Source organism: Accipiter gentilis, chromosome 10 (assembly GCF_929443795.1).
Source record: "Accipiter gentilis chromosome 10, bAccGen1.1, whole genome shotgun sequence".
Classification (NCBI taxonomy): domain Eukaryota; kingdom Metazoa; phylum Chordata; class Aves; order Accipitriformes; family Accipitridae; genus Astur; species Astur gentilis.
In genome coordinates, this window is record NC_064889.1 from 30,815,138 (window position 1) to 30,837,351 (window position 22,214).

The window sequence follows — 22,214 nt, forward strand, 5'->3', positions numbered from 1 at the left end:
AACGCTCAAGACAGGAGCACACCAGGAACTTTTAAAGCAGCAAGTTAATGAGCATTTTTAATTTTTATTTCTCTGAAGTTCAACTTCAGTCCTTCTACATTATTTTAGAATAGGGTCAAGATGAAGGATTATTAGTAATTTCTTTATTGCCTTAGGTTTTGAAATCTGGGAGAAGGAGGGCAACAAAATTTACAGATTTTTAGACCTCTCTTCCTAACTGTTGTCCTCGTGTTTCATAAGCAGATATGTTTCAGATGCATGTGAAGTGCAAAATAAAATTTTTACCTAAAACAGTCCAGTAGAGACCCAATCACATCATCTGCTAATTCTTTTGGAAGTCTTCCAGTTATTCTACCAATTCTACAGAAGTTAAAAGAAAAAAAAAAAGCATACAGTGATTCATTAGTAGTGAATTTGATGAATAAGTCCTATACAAAATTTAGTTACTGGAAACTTACAATAAGATGACTGACTTCGAGATGACAATGCACTACCCTAACACCATTACCCTAAAACAACAATCTCAAACTCGAAGCAAAAGCTGCACAGTAGTGAACTTAACACAGAAATACATTTTTTAGAGTGGAAGAGAAAAAACATTTTGAAGAAATGCTACTTTTACACCCTTCAAATCAAGTCTTATCCAGAATGTTTATTTCCAAACCTATCTAAAACCTTCCTGAAGAGGAACCTAATTTCATATCAGAAAAACATACACACATGGCTTTATACCATGAGCTGTGCTAAAGCCATTTGAAGTAACTGTGAATACTGACAGTACACACAAATTATCAATCATGGATTTACATCAGACTGTATTTCTATGCTGTTTACTTTAGTTTATTAGAGTAACATAAGAAACCTACCCTTTTGCTGCAGACCACCTGACAATAGTGTCTTTGTCTTTCAGTCCAACCAACAATTGCTCTGCAGATAATTTTATTTAAACAAAACAGATTATTCTCATTTAACAACAGAAAGATTTAAAATATTCAAAATTAATTTTCCTCTTAACTGCCTCTTAGTTTAAATAAAAATATTTGTATCTAGATTTCTTCTATTTGTTACACAAGTACAATTTAAAATAAAAAAAAAGAGAAAGATGTCAAAATTATTTTCGAATAGAGAAAATTTGGTTTGAAAGTTTAAGTACTGTGGAAGATTCAAAATGGTGGTCATGGTGCTTTTTTCAGTGGTTCATTAGATTATTCATCATTAGATTATTCATAAGAGTCTTCTGATGCAATTTTTGCCTATTTATATTCAGCATATCCACCAGCAAGCTAGCAGAGGACCTGCTGTACGACTGCATACTAATAAAGAAAAAAAAAATGCTGTTCCTTTGATACTACCACAGCTTAAAAATTTAAACCGTAATTCTTTAGCTTTCATGTACCACAATTTTTTTTCATTATGAATTTTAATTCATCCTTCCATCTGTGAAAGGTTCATGATATCTCTTTCATATTACTAGATAAAATTGGTAAAACATATTTCAATAACTCCATCCCCCAACCCAACAACAAATGCTACAGTATTAGGTTTCTGCTTGAGATGCTGAAATCTAAATCGTTTGACAAAACTATAGTATATTTTAATCAGTTGCATAGACTGAAATTTATATAGTCTTTCCAGTTGTTCAATTAGCACAGATACCCACATGACTGTCTTAGCCCTAAGCAGGTTGTTTTCCAATAAACGTTTCATTTGCAGGCATTACAATACTTCCTGTCCAGTTTTAACACACCTACAACATTTTCAATCTCTCCTGGAATATCATATTCCTCTTCTTCATCAGCTTCATTAGCAGCAACTGTTATCATTTGATTCTGCACAACTGAACTCTGAGCTTGCAGATTGGCAGCCAGAGATCGACAGCCACGCTGGTATCTGCACAAGAAACAGACATAGGTAATTTATTTTTCTGATTTAAGTTCCGACTGAAATAGGTACATACTGTCATAAAGCCTGCTTGTCAAGTTACTACACCTCCCAGTGTACGGCTCTCCAGTTGTTTAGGGGTTGCTTTAAAGGAAAGAGAAAAGTATCCCATTCTCCTCCCTCCTGACCCAGTTGTCTCTTTTCCAAGGTGAGAAGAGCTAGACTATTTAAATGGTTCCTTTTCATTATCTCTCCCTTTCCTGTGTCAGTATAACCTACTTTCCACTGCTAACAATAAAGAGAGGCAAAATTCCCATGCTCTAAAAACCTCTCAAAAAAAAAAATAATTAATAAAATCAACTTATTAAAAATTGTTTTTTAAATGTTAAAGCTAGCTTAGTACTTTCTGCCCAAGCTGTACTCAGATACTTAGCCCGTGGTGTAGATACATTCTTACAAAAGATATACTTTACATGCTAAACTGACTTTTGCCATTGGGCAAGGTACACTCTCCATCTAAAAAGAATTTTCTATGCCTAAGGACGTTCTCAAAAGTTGGTAAAAGAAATACAATAAAAATAGTCACCAAGGGAGCCTGCAATTTTAAAATATCAGTGCGAGAAATCTAAAAAAGAGTTTGCCCTCTGGCAATAAGTAAAACCAGACACCAAAACCTGACTAATATGCAAAACGAAAGTGGGATTGCAAACCACTTTTCCCCTGTGAACTTTCTATCGAATCAGGGTAGAACTATGTAATGGAAAAAGTTATGTTCACTCTTACAAAATTGTACTAAATCAACTTCAATAACAAAGGTTACTGTCTTCCCATCTTTACCAAGTTATGCATTATATAGGGACAGGCTTCTGCTTGTGTAATGTGCAACATGAAAAGTCAGAAGACTTGGCTTGTCACAGCACTATAGTTTACTATGCAAAAATTGAAAGAAAAAAAAAATACAGTAAACTAAATACAGTGGAAGAAATTGACTTTTTCCAAATAGTGCAAATGAAGAATGTATTCATTCCCAAATAACACAGGGATTTCTTTCTTTCTCTTTTAGGGGAGGGGAGGTCAGGAGGGCAGAAGGCCAGTAGTCAAATGTATGGATTTAGGTATTTTTAAGTTTTTTGAGTGCTTTTGGATTTATTTGTTTTTTTAAACTCTTTCAGCTTTAAACTAACCTCCATTTTGCTACCTTCGGTTTCACAAATGTCAGTCCAAGTCGTTGAACAAGTTTCATCCCTAGCTTGCGAAGAACCATCTGATTACTTTCTGACAGCTTGCAATTATCAAGACACTCAAGTACAGTAGCAGCTGTAAAAGAAAATAAACACTCTAGAAAAATTGGTTTAAAAAAAAATCTCAGTAAGAAAATTTTGTAAAGTTTTGAAAGTTCTTTAGAAGATTTAGATTTTTAAAGGTATTACTGAAATGCAAATGCCTTATTACCTACTTTGTAGTAGCTTTGACACTGGTCAAATAGTGGTAATATCCTCTACCTACCAAACAGGAAGGATTGCTTTAAGGATTACTTTTGACTATGAAAATTATAATGATTCTTGATTCTGAGAGTATTTATGTCTCCAATTCTCACTGGAAGTAACACATTCAAATATCTTTTGGGGTCTAAGATTTTTCAGTAGTCTCACAGAACCAAGAGTCAGAAAATCTAATTCGTTTACTCTGCAGCCAGTTTCTGCATACTAAAAAAGCATTCCCTTTCCTCATTTATTATTTTCAGGCAGCACCAACTTAATTCCTCTGGCACAGAAATTTTTATGACAATGAATGTCTATAAACATTTAGACATGAGAAATACTGTATATGTGTAAACATCAGCAACAAAACCTTTCATTTGGGCACATCAAAGGTAACAAAGATATTTGTCCAGCAAAGTAAAAAAACATAGACAAAAGGAGAATATTAGATTAAGAAGTATAAAGTTCCAGGATTTAAAATTTTCAAAAGGAACACATTCCTGTTACAAAAAAACCAGTCTTTTTGCATTTTCAGCCTGAAACAATTAATGATTGTTTTGAAGGCTGATCATTTGTTAATAGAAACTAACAACTTAGGCTCTGAAGGACCTCACGTTCTTGCTATAAGCACTGCAAATATGGAACCACACTGCCAAAATACTCTGCAACCTCTTACTCCAGTCTCATATCAGGGTTTTCAAAATACTAAGAGATCAAAAATACAACAATTGTTTCAAAGCCTGAGAAATTGTAGGATGTGACTTAAAAATCTCAGTTTTTAAAAAGGCTTATGATTTATCCAGACATACTAAAATATTAATAATACATGCAGACAAAAAGGTAAAGCCAGTAATGACTATTACTTCGATACCTTCTAGCAACCTGGATTTTTTTCCAGTTGTAAAAGCTAGAGACACTAATGGCGTAGGAGGAAGAGACTGCAGAAACATCAATATTCACAGAGAGAAAAAAAATTAAGAATACATAAATATAAACATCCTCCGAGTCCTGCCAACTTGTGAATCACTAACATATCTACAGACCCATGCAAATGGCTTCAGGACTAGTGCTTATTTTTAAATCAAGTTCTATGCTGCAAAAGATTTTGAACAGTATCTTCCTTCGACATTTGTCTATTTTTTTTTTCTATTTGATCCTCAGATCTGCCATAACCTGTGATAATTAAATATCTTTGATATATTTTGTCTCTCACATTTTCTTACCCCCAACAGTTTCTGTCTGAATATTTGCTTCTTAGTTGTGAGCATTCTATCTTTCCTATGGTAAATTTATTTATTGGTATGCCCTGATGCTTCTCTTATTACCAGACTCATAACTACTTAATAGTCTTTCTATATGCCATAGGCAAAACCATTTAATTTTACCAGCAGGGTTAATGTTGTGAGCCAAGTATCTTCTTTTCATATCGATTATGACCATTGTGTTGTACAGCTGCATCTTTTAAATTACATAATTTTGTATTGTACCATATTTTATCTAGCCTGTTTATTATTCTGCTTATCTGGCAGTCTTATTACTCTTTAAGCTTCCACAGTGCTGTCTGCTATTTCTACGCAATGACATTCCTCAGTATTTTCTGTTTGTTCCTGACCAGCTGTATAGCACATATGTCATTGCATTCTGTTTGTCTTCACTGTCTTATCTCCATCTTTACCCATCTCAGGCATTTTGTAAGGAAGCGCCTGTATCTCCGACATAGTAACTGGGACAATGAAACTGTTTCCAGCACTAGATCTACGACATTTCTTCTTGTAAGTCAAAATAATTCTAAGTGAAATCATAGGCATTCTAAAATGAGTTTACATCATTGCTTGACTCCCGTGAATAGCACAAGCCAACATTTCTGGTGCTTTGATAAGCTCCACAAAACTGACAAGTCATTTGTAGTGTTTTGTAATTAGCCATCGTCTTTCCCTACCTCTCTTTACTGCTATCAATAAAAAACAAGCTAGTATTTTGCAGTCAGTTCTGACCATATTCCACATTCACCAGGAGATGAATATAATTCCAACATGCAGCTACACTGTTCAGAAACTTCTGTGCTCTCTTTTTGGGTACCTGTCTATCCCTAACTCCATCCATTATAATCTCTTTTCACTAAAACCTTTTTCTCATTTCAACAGTATCACTACATGATTCCAGCTGGGTCCTGTACACAGCAGGTTCTTTAAACTTGGGTTTTCAAAAGTCCTGTGCTTATGTTAAAACTTGAAGATTTTCTGCAAAATTTTCAGCAGTAATATGAATACCAGTTTATGTTCTAATGAAGTTTTAAAAATATTTTCCACATCTTACAGTTTATATGTTATATGTTCAGCTCCTGTATTATAGCAATGCCAATGTGATCACCTGCCAAATCCTTTGATGAGCTGTTCCAACATAACATTCCCCAGTGGTGTCTCTTCCTACCTCACTGTCATCTCTTCTTTTTCTCCCCTCATTTTGCATGCTTTATAACTTCCCTGTTGATTTCACTCGTTACAGCATCACTTGTTATCAGTTTAATCTTTTTTTTACTTTTTTTATTGGAAAGGCTTTAAAAAACAGAAATCAGGTTATTACAAACTTACCATACGGTAAACAATCTTCTCTTTTGCCATGTTTAAATAACTGTGCCTACAATTAAAACAGGGAAAACAGACATGAGACTACAGAGATTCTAAACCACAATATATCAAGCATGTAGTTCTAAAATACTTTTTAATGTTCTTGCAATAATCTGTAGTGTTTACTAATTTAAATAGCATAAAAGGAAAAGAGTCTTAGGGTACATTTGTACTTCTTTGTAAGTCAATGCAAGTCAAGGATACTGTAGCCCAGCCCTCCCCTCCCACCCATACAATCATGCAGGCAGCCAACTTTGGCCAAAAAACATTCAAGAGAAAATGGAGGAGAAAAAAACAAGCCGGGGGGGGGGGGGGTGGGAGGGTGGGGGGATGGGTGGTAGTGGCAGTGGAATAAAAGACACTAGTTTTCAGCCAGCTCAGCCCTCTGAACCATCCAGCTCAGTGCTTGGTCACACAAGCTCAATGCAGGTGCAACCACAGCACCTATTATCTCAAACAGCTCATGTTGCTTTGAACCTCTAAAAAGTGAAGCAGAATTTGTACAACGTGAATAAGGGCAGAAGAACTAGGGGAACTCTACATCCTGTTTGGGACTTCTTGGCACTGAATGTCTCCAAACTGCACAAGCCTAGCTCAAGATTTAGACGACCTGGGACACAGTACACATCAACGCTTTGGTCACTGCTAAGAAGCAGGACAGATGGACACATGTGAGCGAGCTTAGTTATTAGTAGCAACCACACACTGACAGCCAGGACACAGTACAGGCTACACCGCTGAGTATTTTACCCTGTTTCTCCAACATCTCTTGAGATCTCCATGTTAAACTAAACATAACCAGCTACAGAAATCTCTTGACTGCAAGCCTGCTACAAATATGCCTCCAACAGGCAAACTTTAATTCTTGTGCCAGGGGATTTAAAGAAGCAAAAAGCTTCCAAAATAATTTTATATACAATTAAATATCCCACTAAGATTAAGTCCCAGCACTAGAGTGAGACAAATAGACTATTAACACCTGACAAAAACATGTTACACATTTAAAGTTTCCTCAGCCCACTTAGTATGCATCAAAACTACTGTGTTCAGTCACTTATTTTTCCTTGCTTTGCTATTCACCAGAAGAAAAATGTTCCTCAATAAATATGCCTAAGAGTTAAACAAGAACAGACTTACCTTAAAAATATGTACTTTCTCACACATACCAAACACAAACATGCCTCCCGTACTGCAGGTGTGGTTAAGAGCAACAAGGCAATAAAAACACCTTTAGGCTATATACCCATTCTATTTTGTTTTGTTACTAAATTGCATTTTAGGATCCTAAATTAGCACTTCTGATCAGCTCTACTACAAGCTATATAGGGGAATTTGATAATGTATGTTGAATTATTTAAAATTTTTAATGCCTTTATGAGTAACTAGGCAATTATAAGGCATCCTTTAAAAAATACATTTACAAAGCAGTAATGATACAGAACTACTTCAGGCCCAGAACAGCTAACAGAAATAACTATCAACACAAATGGTATAAATACAGCATAACTTTTATCAATATTAGTATTAAAAAAAAAATTACCCCACTAACATACAGCAAAACTCTGGTTGTATTAGAAAGCCTAAAGAAAAGATGACAGAAGATCTGCAAATCTTTGGCATAATTAAAAAATCTAGAACGCCTCTAAAATTTTCCTACCTCTTCACTGAAACATGCAGAAGCTCATCATCTCTTCATCATTTTGTTCCTGTGTTCTGCTTTAAAAACCTATCAGATGGTTTCTTCACAAGATTAGCAAGTTTGTAGCGGATGCTAGGAGATACTGCAGCATTTCTACAGTACCTTATCTTCACAATTACTTCTCCTTTCTGTATAATAGCCCAGTTAAGAGCAAATACTGTTTTTAAGGCACACACAGGCTGCCTCCAAATTATTAGGATTATATTAAAGCATATTCAAACACAGTATAATTCCTGGAGCAGTGATAATGTAGAGAAACAGCTTTTTAATATAGCCTTGGGAATGCTCCGGGACAAAAACCATTTGGATGGCTACACTCACACTTCTCGGCGTGCTGTCTAAGAGCTTCTGCAAAGATGGAACAGAATCCTCAAAACATTTACACATTTTCAGTTTTACATATTTCCTAAATTCTGGCACCTTTCTACAAGTTTCTCCATGAGTTTTCACATCCTTAAGGCCAACTTTTAATTCAGTGCTGACTCCTCAGGAAAAACATAACTAGAAGGTACCATCTCTAAGCAAGATGTGGGAAGAAATTAACCAACACACAAGCAGGAAAAGAGAAAACTCTTCAAATATTTTACAAGAAATATTTTTAATGCTTTTCTAAAAAAATTAAGAAAACAGCCTCACACACCTATGAATCAATTTAGAGCAGTGAACCCGACACATTCCATTTCACAACCATTTCTATTATTTTCTGAAAAAAGTGAAACACATTGTTTCCCAACCACAGTTTTGCTACATACTTAAATAACGAACTGTTTTCATTTCTAATATTCAACACGGAACATGTATTCTCAAACAAAATACTGCAAGGATTTATAATATATTTTCAGATGTTAAAATCATGATAGCACCTGCTGTAAATCAACTGAGATATGGATTAAGGGATTTTATTTTGGCAATACAAGTTTCTAGAGGAAGTAAACCTGAACCAAAGACCACCACAGCTACTGTGTTTAAATTAATAACTAAACTGTAAAAAAAAATGGGCTTTAATATTTAAATGATTTTTGATCAATAAATTATGTTACCTACTGATTTTGGAATAAACACAGCTGAAAATGCCAAATGTCTGAAAGGAAAGTTCTGTTTGCACCCACTAATGCACATTGCAGGTCACATACAACCTTCTACCAGTTTACTAGTATTTCAGCAAACAATACATCAGGTATTTCTCTGTATCAGCGAGAAGTTTAACAGCCATTTTAAAAACAATTTTTATAGAAGTAAATAGGTAATAGCCAAACTGTTAAGAACTACTCTTCAGATAGTCAACATAGCAGGAAATCCAGTGTCTAGGTTTTTTTTTTCTGATGGCAGAAATGTCAGGAAAAGACGTTTTCATTACTTCTTTATGAGTCAAAGCATGTGAAAGCATTCACAAGCCCAAATTTCCCAACTTTTTCAGCTTCGCAGATATATTTTCCAGAGGAAATAAAAGAGCACTTTAACTGATGTTGGCCTTTGGGTGGGGGGAGGGGGGAAGAGGGGCACAGGGGGAGTGGTGTATGTATTTTCTTCCAGCATATGCTATAGTCGTGTGTAAGGTTAAGTTACTGTCTCAGAAAAATCCTGCAAACCTAGAGCTTACAGGGGTTATACTAAAAAGAAAAGTACATGAAGCATGAACAGAAAACATAAAAAAAAAATATAGAAAAAAAGGACAAATCAGCATTACAGTATTCAGCTTAAACTTCCTGCCTTGAAGGAAGAAAAACATCCAAGGCACACCATTTCAAAAAATCTGATACAAACAAAATAATTAATAAGCTTGGTTTGCCACCTGCATAGACATTTTAGTGTCAGCAACTAACAATACTGAAAGTAAGGAGGCTGTCTATTGGAGTATCCAGGCAATCAAAGTTACGCCATGGTCTCTTCAGTTTAATGAGGACATACAGCATACACCAACTTACCCAACCTGTTGAACTGTTGAAAAGTATGTGACTCCCTCTCTTATAAATAATTAAGCCACCTACAAATTAGAGAAAATCAGTGGTGTGCAAGCAATGATGACTGTCAAGTCTGGTTTTGCTTTAGAAATAGCATGGTGCAAGGAAAACAAAGCCTAGTTTCTTAGTAATCACAGAAGAAACACACCACACCTTCCAATTGTCTGCATAACCCACTTTAGGCCCGACCTTCATGAGATATATCAATCAGGATCATCTCCAGGACATGTTCCCCAAGCTATACAAATCACCATTAAGGGTGGCCTGACTGTTTGGTAGCAAGTGTATCTTCCTGCCGAGCAGGAGACACAAGTCTAAATCTACCCTCTGGTCGTAACGAAGTCAAGGATTGGGAGAATACTTTCAGCCTCTATGGGAAGAGAAGTAAATAGTATCTTTCATTACTCTGGAGCACCCCCTAGTAGTCACACAACATCCAGGTCCAGGGAAAGCTATCAGCCATCCCTGCCTCCAGGCCAGATGTGGGGAGGTAAACAAGGTGGGGGAGGGCATGCCGCCAGAATAAGAAGTTCACTTGAAAGTAGAGAAATGGTAAAATAGATTAGTTAAAGCCCTTGTTCCTGCTATGTCCTCAACATAAATAGTACACCTGCTGTGGGTCACAGGTATTTGTCGGGGTATTGATCATCAACACTGTACTTAAACTGACAAACTTTAATACAGAGTCCAATTAAATGGGTGGCAAAAGGAGTTCAGTTTTCATAAGATCTTAGTTATTTATCAGTTGAAAGCCTGAAAAGTTTACACTAACACATGGAGAGCTAACAGAATAGTTCCTTTCCATCTTAACAAGACTACCCAAACCCACAGATTTGAAATACTTGGGAGGAAAAAAAAAAAAAAAAAATTAGGAGCTTAAGACAGCACTATATTTTCAAACAGGAAAAAGAAACAGACTTATGATAACAGAACTTCTGAACCTTGAACTAACTGCAATACTTCTGGTGAGAAGGAAAAAAAACTCAGAACTATCAGGCAAGGCCACATCAGAATACTCTGTACCACTCAGAAAGAGAGGAGATACAGTATTACCAGGAAGGGGTCAGTGCCTTTGGTATCTACAGACATAAGAATTTTTTTCTTCTCCTTACATCCACACTGCTTTTTTATATACTTTGATCACCAAACTACTAAGCAACAACACATTTTTTTAAAAATAATGCCAATGGACAATCCTAGCATCGCTAATTCTTTGAGAATGCCAAAAATATAGAGACTTGGGAAACATTCTATTTGGAAATATTCTGTTTTTGTGCCTCTGGGTCTGAAAGAATAGAGTTAGAGAGTTCTTTCTTCCCTGGAGCAAAATTTACATAAGCATGTAGCTATTGCTAAATAACTTTTGCATTAGAGACAGCTCAGGGAAATGCCCTGTTCTTAAGACTCCCGAGTTTCATCAGATCACTGTGTAGGGCGTTTTATTTTTTTTAATTATTACTCACACTTGTATACTGAATCACTTATAAAACAAATAAGGTTTAATAAGTTTCAATGCCCAAGGCTACCTCAACATGATGACATCTCTGTCACGCAAGAACTGGGAGTGCTACACCCTGCAGCAATAACTAAAAAGCTGTTTGATATAATGGCAGGTTTAAAAGCAAACCTCCAGACCAAGAGAATTTAAAATGCAGATTCTTGAAACAGGTTAGAAGTTTCCTTCAAGTAAACAAATGTTATAAAAAAAATACAGGAATTTCTTATTAATACAACATTTATAATCCTTCAAATACACAAAGTATTCAAGCACAAAAGTGAATTTAATTCAATACTGCAATGTTAATTTCAACAAGAGGGCAGTTTTAAAAAATGAATCTGAAATACTGTAAGAAAAGATTCCTGCCAGTGCACACCTGTTGTGAAATGATATATTACTGACGACAGGTGTAAAGAAAAAAAAAAGAAAAAAGCATCAGTGGAATTAAAATATGTAATGCAGGCTGCATGTTTCAACAAGAATCATGAAACAGTAGTACTTGTTCTACACATAATGCTGAGTTAGATTAAACAGTAGCATACCTAATCACCAAGACTTAAGGCCACGAAGAGGCAGATCAAAGTGCAGCAACATCGAACTACTCATTGTGTACCTAACTTGCAGTTTCAGTTCATTGAAATGCAAGAGTTTCATGTCTTTTTAAAACAGTTTTGCCATGCCAATCTCACTACAAGCTATTTCCTAAATGCAGACCATAAGCAGCATAGTATCATAATCTGACTGAAATCTACCCTGTTAGGGGCAGCCCTAAACTGATCCAATGAAGAGAGAGAAAGACTTTTTATCCCCACCCTGGTGGGTTACATTCCCAAACCCTGCTACATTCCCAAAACCTGCCTTGCTGTACTGACCAGAAACTGAAAAATTGTCTTTTTTCTCCTGCTTGTTCAGAGAGAAATGTCCAGGCAACTACAGTTTGACTCTTAAAGTAACAAATTGCAGGAGGAATCCAAGGCCAAAGAATGTTGAAGCTTGTTGACACAAGTTTTAGTTGTCCCTCCATGAGCATGTGTTCTGCTTCACACACTCAGCAACTAATTATGTTTCTGTACTGACTGTTAGAAACTTGCATGTTTAAGAGACAAGGTTTACTTATTTTAAACACTGCTTCTATTTTCAGCTGATATTTTTGGTTTAACAACATGCTATTTTTACAAGGGTTACAGAATTCTTAATATTAAACTCTTGAAATAAGTATTTCCTACTCCACTTAAGCACGTCTGCATACACACGTACCTGCCTACGTATCATTCTGAAAACCTTTATTCCCTAATGATATAATTCATGCTTACATTGTAGTAACTGAAACTGAAAACTGAAGACTGAATACAAGAAAACGCTTTAAAAATTCAGTCTGCTCATACCTATCAAATGGAACAGGAGTTATGAGCTGTAGGACACAAATAAAACTGGCCTGATAAACACTCTCCTATCCCACAGAGGCGGAAAAAAAATCATACAAATGCAAGAAGCCAGGCTTCTGCTTCCAGGTATATTGTATCACATTCTAGTTTCGATTCTACTTGTTAAGTATTCACCTGTTTCGCTTAGTATGCACTAATGAACAGGTGGATAGAGCCAAAGCCAAACTCAAAGGAATTATGACAAAACACTAATGTATTATACATCCTACAGGTCTCATCATGCACCTAGAATGGCAAACAGTCAGTCTCCCTTTCCAGATCTGACAATAAAATGATGAAACATCATTCTGTCTTTTGAAACACACTGCAATGCATACAAATAATGCTTCCTCCTGCTTAAGTAGCAAGTCCTAAGTTATTCTAAATATAGATCATTTCTTGTATCTTCTGATTTGGAAGAGCTGCTATAGAAAAAAAAAAACAACCAAATAAAAAAAAACAAACCAACAAAAACCAACCAAAACCAAAAACACACATCACACATTTGTTTCAGAACTTTGCTTTCATGTTTAGTAACATACTGCATACAAGTCCTCATAGCAATTATTTAAAAAGAGCTGCAAATTTATGCAAATTATAGAAACTCGTACAAACACCAGCAAATCCTTAAACCTGTGCAAAGACTGTACAAGAGCATGTCATTTGACTTTGCTTGCACTACCTTGAGTTTGGTCAACAACAAAAACAAGAACGAACAACTCCATTCACACACACTCCCCCAATCCACCCAAATAGATTTGGACATTGAAATTGGAATAGATACCAGAACTGTTATTCAAGTATTTTAAAATGCACACCAACACTTTTAAGGGTGTAAAACTACAAGAAAGAGTTTATAAAAAGATATTCTTAGAATATACAAGAGGAGTGCTATCATATAGTAGTGGTTCAGGTATTACAGATTTTTTTCCCATGCGTAGTATAAAAATTTTAAAACCCAAACTAAGAATTCAGCTCTCCAAGTCATAAACTACTGTTACTTCACAAGGTAATGAGCATTAAACAAAAAAACTGTTCAGATTAGCAAGGAAAACCACAGGAAATAGTGCATTTTTTCATACTATTGAAGGACACTAACAAGTTTAGTATGTCTAATTAAAACTATTGAGAACAATATTTTAGTTGAAGAGGAATGGATACAACTCTCAAGTATCACTTGCATTTTGGTTACCAGTTCTGAAAAGTCTAGGAGAGACCACTAGTAGATCAGAAGCCAAACCTCTTCATTCTGTACAGTTCCAATTTTTTAATTTATTTCAAAGGTTTTGTTCAAAAAAAAAAAAAAAAAACAAAAAAAAAAACCAAAGCCCAACCTGAATTATGAAATTACTACTGATATACAGTCAGATATTTAAAAGCATTTTTGAGAGTCATTTACCAGTATCTATACTGGCAACTTCACTTTCATTTGATGATGACAAGAATACTTAAAGAAAATACACATACATGGGAAATTACATCTTCACAACTGTTGTGGAGGAAATTCTAGCTGTATATTATCTTATCCTTTTTTAAAAAATAGGAACGTCTCTGCATTTGCTATTAAAGGCCTACCATAGCAGTATCATATGATCATAAATACAATCATCTATCTTTTAAAGAAAAAACTGTATTTACCAGGGCCTGGAGCATGCCATTCATAACAACAGTCCCCTCCATTGTCTGGAAGGAGGATTTAGATAACATGGAAAGAGTCCAGTCCAGGAAGTCTGGCATCCTTTTTTGCCTGACATCAGGGCGGACAATAAATCTGTCAGAGAAAAAAAACCAAAACACTGCAGTTACTAACTTTATGACTTTCAATGAAAAAGAACTTTTCCCGCTATCCAAACTGGTTGCAGTTCCTAAAAACAATTCTATGACGGGTATTTTCCTAAATAGCTGAGGGTGGGAATATTCCACACGACCACGTTTAGCCCTTCTGTTTCTGAGCAAGGGTCTGACCCAGAATTTCACTTTCACTTCAAACGAACCTGTAAACTTGGATTCTAGAGATTTTTCACCTTAACTGTAAAGCAACAAACTTTCCAAAGGTCCCACATAAAAATTATTTCCATTAGAATTAGTGAAAAGCTGAAACAAATATTCTCCACCATTCTCACCAAGAACAGCTACTCTGCAAATCTGAAAATTAGTGCAAATCAAAAATTGGTCCATACTGCACTGTTATCAGCTAGGCCCATAAAAAGTAATCATCAGTGCTATATTTGGTTGTCTGGATATTTGAAAAATTCAAACATCTGTTATTTAACACAGTAGATGGGTCAGGAGATGCATTTTTACCTATCTTAGAGAGAGCAAAAGAGGTTCATCACAGTTAAACTACTTCTATACTCAGTCATCACCAGTGCCAGCCAAGCTACAGTTAGGGCAACTGCTTCAGTTATCTAATTTAGTATTCTTAGCATCTAAAAATTAGGGTCCTGTTCCAGCAGAGATTCAGACTAAATTAAGAAACTTTGTTCTCAATGCAATCAAAGTAGACAAAGTACATGGGAAAGCCCACAAAGTACAATTCATAGTGCTTCAACAAGGATGTATGCAGAGCCTGTATCTGGTTACTTTATATACCTACCAATTAAATGGGGAACTGCATCAAGACTTAACTAATGGAGAATATTAAATACAGAGAAAACAGGAAACAGTGAGCAGACACGTGATCACTTGAATTGTCTTCAAAGTCAGCATCTATTGTGTTCAGCAATAGAACAGTGAGGATTTGGGGCAGGGGTTAGTTGAGGGGGGGTGGCTTGTTTTATAACAGAGTAGCAAGGACAAAGCCTTCTTTTGCACAATAGCACAGGTAAGAGAAGTAACCTGTAAAGTAGATGAACTGGTTCCTAGACCCTTTCTCAGCCCAAAGGAGTTTAAATCTTAATTTCTCAAAGGAGTGCCCTAGCCTCCAGACTAAAAGCAAGATAAGGATAAACCTCATCTCCTCCTACTGCAACCAGGTCACTGAGCAGACAGAAAGGAGAATTCATGGAACAAACTCCAGCTCCTTTGCCCTATGAAAAGTAAATTACTTTGGAAAACAGGAAGTCTTGGCTCCTGATATTTCCAAACTTCGCTTGAAATTCATGAACTCCTTGGAGCAGGAACCAGAACCCAGACTTCCTCTTCCTCCCCAAGGAGTTTCCTAACTCAGTGTGTTTAAAGAGTTAGACTCCTGTATCTTATCTCTCTGTCTGTCCTAGGACTTTTGTATTCCTGCCCACGTTAACAGTCAAACCTCAAGAAGATGAAACAGTGATCTCATCTCAAAATAACTATGCCCGTTCATTAAAGAACAGTTTTGGGATGTGAAAGCAGTGAATTCAAATGCACCAAGGCCAAAAGACCTTGGACCTGGGTCTCCTAATTCGTGGTGAAGTGTTTTAATCATTAGGCCATTTTGAAAATGGTGTTTTCATAATAAACTAAATAATTATAAATACACTAAATAGTAATTTTGCTCCCATTACAGCCTTATACACCTTGATGCAGCTGGTACTACAACCAGCTTAATGTATTCTTATCACCTTATTTGTTATGAATACATACTTTTAATAAAAATTAATTTAGCCAATAAAATGGAGGTGAAGTGAACATAAGACAACTGCTAATAACATCAAATCAAATCCTCTCCTTCTGTCAGCTTGTGACAAGGCAGATAACCAATGCAGATACATAAAAATCCTAGAAAAGCAACTTCCAATTATCACTTCCAAGATGACTGCAAAAACTAAACAGGATGAGGAGACAAACCTACATTCTGTCACAGGGAAATAATTATGTAACATGCAAGATTATTTATTAAAGACTATTCAAATGATTCATGCATTCACTTAAATTTTGCTCTGAAATATTTCAGAGTAAATCAGAAAAGTACAGGACTAGTCCCCAGAGAACTATGATTCTAGTCTCAACTCCTTCATGAATTTTCTGCATGACGCTGTTAGTTCTAAAACAAAAAAGTGTTTGTTTTGTCATCAGATTTGGAACTGTAGATTATACTTACTAAATACAAGTTTCTAAAGCATTGAGTCCCGTGACTGAACTTCAGAATAAATTTAAAATAAGTATCTGGACACTTATTTCCCCAAAAGACAGTTAGGATCTGCTGTACTAGATGTTATATTTAACAACTATTTTGATACAATTAATCCCACAAATTTTGTGCCTCTTCATCCACAGAAAAACCTTAACACAGACTTTATTGTTCAGACTAGCTATCCACATCGACTATCATCATTTCATCTTGTTCACCCTAGAGAGGCTCTGCTCCTATAGCTACACTGGCAAAACTATGTTGGCAGAGCCCCCTAGCGTAGATACAGTATATGCTAGTGTAAAGATTCTGGGGGTTTGCTTGCTTTAAAAAGAAAGAAAAAAAGAAAAGAAAAACTAAATTACAAACTGAGCTGAATAAAGCCCTCTTCTGCTAGAAGAATACTGTAATATGTATTGTAATATATACTGGAAAAAAGATAGTGTATACTAGCACAGTTTATGGTCTTTGTAATTTATTTTCATATGCATCACAAATGAAACCAATCTCTACTAAGCACTAGGAAAGGAAAGAAGAAATACAGAAGTTCATTATTTCAATTTTATAAGCAACCCTAGCAGCAGTATTACTGAAGTGACACAAAAAATGTCAGAACAACTGCACCTCTGTCACAAATTGCTCAGTGTCTGAACACCAACTGTGTAAAACAATGGGATTTAGAAAGTTCCATTATCCTACACCTGTTTCATTTGATGAATTATTTGACAAGAATAAACCTAAGAAAACAGAAGTATCGTCGTGTGGCTGAGAGAATGAAGAAAGTGACAAGAGGGATATTAAGAAAATAAATTCTAGCATTTCTATTTCCTTTTATGTAACTTAAGGTACTACTAGGACACATCAAGCCAGTAATACTAGATACCAAGCCTCTATTTACCATGCAACACACTGCAAAAAATCAGCAGCAACACAAAGTAACTGTATCTTTCTGAAACCCTTAAGCACAAACCAGTCCCTGGAAGGCAATTTGAACAGTATCCTGTTAACAGTGAAGATCTGTATCCCCTGTGATAGACACCTGTTCCTCTAGTAAGCAGAAGAAAACACAGCATTTCCCATAATAAACACTGTTGGATCTGATTCAAGCAAATTTAACATCCCACATACAGTTGGCAACTTCCAGTCCTCCCAACACTGTCATTAGTAGCATGTCAGACTAAAAAATGGCAGGAGAAATGGGCGCTAACTTTTTCCATTTCTGCCAAGAAGCACAAAAGAGACTTACTTTGAAACCAGTACAGCAGCTGCATCTCGAGCCTTATCACTGACAACCAAGTAACACTAAAGGTAAAAGAAAACTAACTGTAAAAGAATTCATACATTTAGATTTAATAAAAACTACATAACAACTCTGTACATGAATATACTACTTAATACTTACGATTACAAACATTATTATGATTACAAACTGAGCTTAATATCCCATTTTTCCCATCCCAAAATTTCCCATTTAACAACCGTATCTCAGACAACAAAGACTCCCTTCTAGTGTCTTTCAAAGCAAGTTTACCTTTACTGAAACATTCACTTACAGTCATATTTGTGCTACTACATGCCTACAAGTGATAAGCCACTAAGTGCTGCAAGTGTAAAAAGCATAAGCTGTGCAGGTATTTTGGGGATGGTGTTGTTTATTTTTATCTTAAAGGGATGACAAGTTAGCCGCTTCAGCTTACACCTCATGAAACTTTACTACCTTCATTGAAAATTCTCCATGCAGTCATAGCTTCCAATGTTACTCGTCCTCATTGAATGCTAATTTCCTATATAAATCAAACTTGGTTTTCCAAAAAATCTAGCTAGTATTTTCAAATGCTAAAAGCTGTTAACATAATCAAGGCATGCATTCATATCAGCCAGTCATAAAATAAGATTGTTGTTTGTTTTCCCTGAAGTAATAAACTGTCTCATCTGACACTAAAGCAGCAAAGGACATGCTGGAAGATTGCAAAACTATGAAGAAATTCTTACAGATTAGATACAGAAAACGTGGGCTTAAATAATCTTCTGAAAAGACAAAAATTTATTATATATTTAAAGATTAAGCCTAAGAAAAACATCACAGGTTTCAAAGTATTACAAGATGTATTATACTTACTTTTGCTATTTTAAGTATGCGATCCATTGTTGGCACACGAGCATGCCCTTCCTCAGAAATAATATTTCCATCAAAACGGGCCAGATCAAAAGGAATCAAGCATATCATGGAGAGCCATAATAAAAGCATATAACGAGTTTCCCAAGTCTGGAAAAGAATGGTAAAACAACATATGCACTCCATTTTCTGGAACATATTCCAACAAAGTGCGTGGAGCATTAACTATCCAGTAGCTCCAAGGAACTTTCAAAGTAAGATGATGAAAACTCCAAACCTGAATGCTCTGAAACACCAAAGGAGACAGAACTACCAGCAATTCCAAACAGGAAAACTGTAAGAAAATGAATGGACCCTCCCTTCTGGATCTGAAATCTAGGCAAGTTTATTTCCTTCCCAAAGGAAAAACGCATGTTGCCATTTTCGTGTTTTCTCCTTCCCTCAGCCTATTTGTGCCTCCAGTTACAAATATGAGAGAAATATGTTGTTCTTCCTAATTTCTTATGCATTGGTTTCATGGGTTTACTGAAACAACTTTAGATGTGTTTTGAGAGACAGAAGACAAGAAGAAACTTTTAGAAGTTTTACAGCTGTATATCCACAACAGCAGAAAAGTGGTCAGAATTGATAATGTTTATTAAAAAAATTATTTTAATTTAGAGCAGCAATACAATTATTATCTTCAGATCCATGATTTTTGTTACTTATAATAGATGATGTTCTCTCTTAAAATTCATCTATCTTAATAAGCCCTCTGGAATTCTTATGTTTCCTTACTAAAAAATATAAAAATATGAACTATGGTGTCTTGGGGTTATACTTGATGATCCTTATGTGCCCCTTCCAACTCAAGACATTCTATGATCTCAATCCATGCCTAAAAAGTCTTTGCGTAAATATTTTTTCAAATCAGAGCTCTTGCCCAGAACATTTCCAGCAAATAAAACTTTAAATCAGGACACTAATGAAGTGATGTCACAGTTTTTCAAATTGCAAACAGGTGGAAAAAAATCTGAAATTCTGTGTTGTTCTTCCACACCCAGGAATACATTATCAAAAGGCAAAACCCCAAGCGATTCATGCCTCATGCCATAACTGTGCAATTTTCTCCAATCTTCACCTGCCTCCTTTCAACAGAAAAGGAAGGAAAAAAACCAACCAAACCTCACAGATCTGAAGACTGATATTGGGGGGTTGGGGAAGAATAAAACACTTTACAAAATTAAACAAGGAAAATTAACTATTGCCTTGATTTCCTCATCAAAATAGAAGTTCTCATACCAACTTTGACAAAACCGAAAGGTTTAAAAAACAGCCTCTTTACATTAAGAAACAGGAATAAATACATAAAACCTAAACGCTCCATTTCCTGTGATTTTACTTTTATGACTTCAACCTAAATTAACATGACCGTTAATGATATGCATAGCAGGTAGGGAATTTTTCAGTTACTCCTCTTAGAAGTTCAGTATCTTTCACTACCTTTCTTATTACTGTTGTTTCAATTAATTTGTTCCCTTATGTGAGTGGTTAACGATTTTACTTGCACCGCTACTGCCATTGCTTCTAAATCCTTAGATCATATCCCATGAAAGAAAAACACAAGACCTCTGCTTCAATAAGACATTTCTCTTCTGACAAGATGACTTTCTGTCCTGGTTTCAGCTGGGACAGAGTTAACTGTCTTCCTAGTAGCTGGTAAGGTGCTATGTTTTGAGTTCAGTATGCGAAGAATGTTGATAACACTAACGTTTTCAGTTGTTGCTAGGTAGTGTTTAGTCTAAAGTCAAGGATTTTTCAGCTTCTCATGCCCAGCCTGCAAGAAAGCCGGAGGGGCACAAGAAATTGGCACAGGACACAGCCAGGGCACCTGACCCAAACTGGCCAACGGTGTATTCCATACCATGAGACGTCACATCCAGTATAGGAAAAGGGAAGTGGGGGCGGGGAATTGCCACTCAGCAACTAGCTGGGTTTCGGTTGGCGGGTGGTGAACAATTGCCCTGCGCATCATTTGTACATTCCAATCCTTTTATTAGTACTGTTGTCATTTTATTAGTGTTATCATTATTAGTTTCTTCTTTTCTGTTCTATTAAATCGTTCTTATCTCAACCCACGAGTTTTACTTCTTTTCCCGATTTTCTCCCCCATCCCACTGGATGGGGGGGGAGTGAGTGAGCGGCTGTGTGGTGCTTAGTTGCTAGCTGGGGTTAAACCATGACACTTTCATACTAAATTCAGGTGTTCGGTTAACACCGGACAGGGCGTATCACTGCTTTATACACTTTCTTCCAGATTTGTTTCTTACACTGTTCATCAGCTTTTTCTGCTGGAGACATAAAAGTTAAAAAGTACCGTAAGTTCTCACCTCAGAGTCTTTTGGATTCTGGTCTACAAGCATATCCAAAACAGGCTGTAGATCACCTACTTCATGAGGAAACAGTGGGAGGAAACGTTTGTACCCTCTCACCTAAAACAGAAAGTTTCAAAATTTACTAAGCGATCTGGCACTGTCAAGTACTGAGGAAAAAGGAAAGACCCTTTGAGAAGCTTCTTGTGTATGAACCTCATATGAATTAAGATCTTAAATACCTTGAGATTTTTGTGGTTTTACAAACTTATTAAGAATGAATGGAATGATAATGCTTTAACTTTAAAACAAGGGATGTCTGAAGATTGTCTAGTCCAACTCTCCTGCTAAAGCACCGTCACCCACAGCGGGCTACCCAGGATCATGTGCAGTAGAGTATTCAGTATCTCCAGGGAAGGGGACTCCACAGTCTGAGCAATCTACTCCAGTGGTCAGCCCCCACATGCAAAAAATGTTTTCTTATGCTCAGATGGAAATTCCACAATCCATCTAATTCTTCATCATATTTTACTCTTCTTTTTAACATTATGACTCTTGTTTCATCACTGTCTCAATGTCTGCAATTTTTTTTGTATTCAGACTTTGATTTTTACTACTCTGGTTCATTAAATAACATAAGTATCATGAAAATGATAAAAAAGAGAACTAATATTTCACAGTACAGTTTAAAACATTTCATTACATTATTTAGACAAGAATTTATTTATTTTACTATTTTTGAAAAGGTAAAATTTTTTTAAGTTATTTAAACAACAAAGAAAATATTGGGAACTTACACATTTCAGTTACAGAATATTAAACTTGGAGATTTTTACCTTTGTGATGATGTAAAGAAATTTAAAAGCCAGATGAACTAGTGGGGGAGGAGATCCATTGTCCCGTACTATAGCCAACAATGAATTCATCATCCACTCTAATGAAAGGATAGGAAAAGAAGTGAAACGACATGCAGTTAGCTTACAGTTTCTCATACTTGTAATAACAAAGAGGGAGATAGTAGTCATATAAGTAATATCAACCACAGCAATCTTGTAATGCAAATATGAACCCTCTAGTTTAACAGATTTTCAAGTATATACACAAAAATTATTTAAAGATGACATT

At 35.8% G+C, this 22,214-nt stretch overlaps 1 protein-coding gene across 5 annotated transcripts in view; it reads right to left on the minus strand.

Annotated features, from left to right (window-relative positions):
- Positions 1-22,214, minus strand: part of TBCD (tubulin folding cofactor D) — a 130,266-nt gene that overhangs the window by 104,003 nt on the left and 4,049 nt on the right. For 4 of the 5 annotated variants that reach the window (XM_049812679.1, XM_049812677.1, XM_049812678.1 and 1 more), the window contains exons 4-13: positions 21,926-22,023; positions 21,108-21,209; positions 18,742-18,888; positions 17,869-17,924; positions 14,210-14,342; positions 5,954-5,999; positions 3,066-3,198; positions 1,748-1,890; positions 867-927; positions 286-360 (exon numbers count right to left, since the gene is read on the minus strand). In XM_049812679.1, the coding sequence (XP_049668636.1) occupies positions 286-360; positions 867-927; positions 1,748-1,890; positions 3,066-3,198; positions 5,954-5,999; positions 14,210-14,342; positions 17,869-17,924; positions 18,742-18,888; positions 21,108-21,209; positions 21,926-22,023 (994 nt within the window). The remainder of the gene's footprint in view (positions 1-285; positions 361-866; positions 928-1,747; positions 1,891-3,065; positions 3,199-5,953; positions 6,000-14,209; positions 14,343-17,868; positions 17,925-18,741; positions 18,889-21,107; positions 21,210-21,925; positions 22,024-22,214) is intronic. The other variant, XM_049812680.1, reaches the window with a different exon arrangement.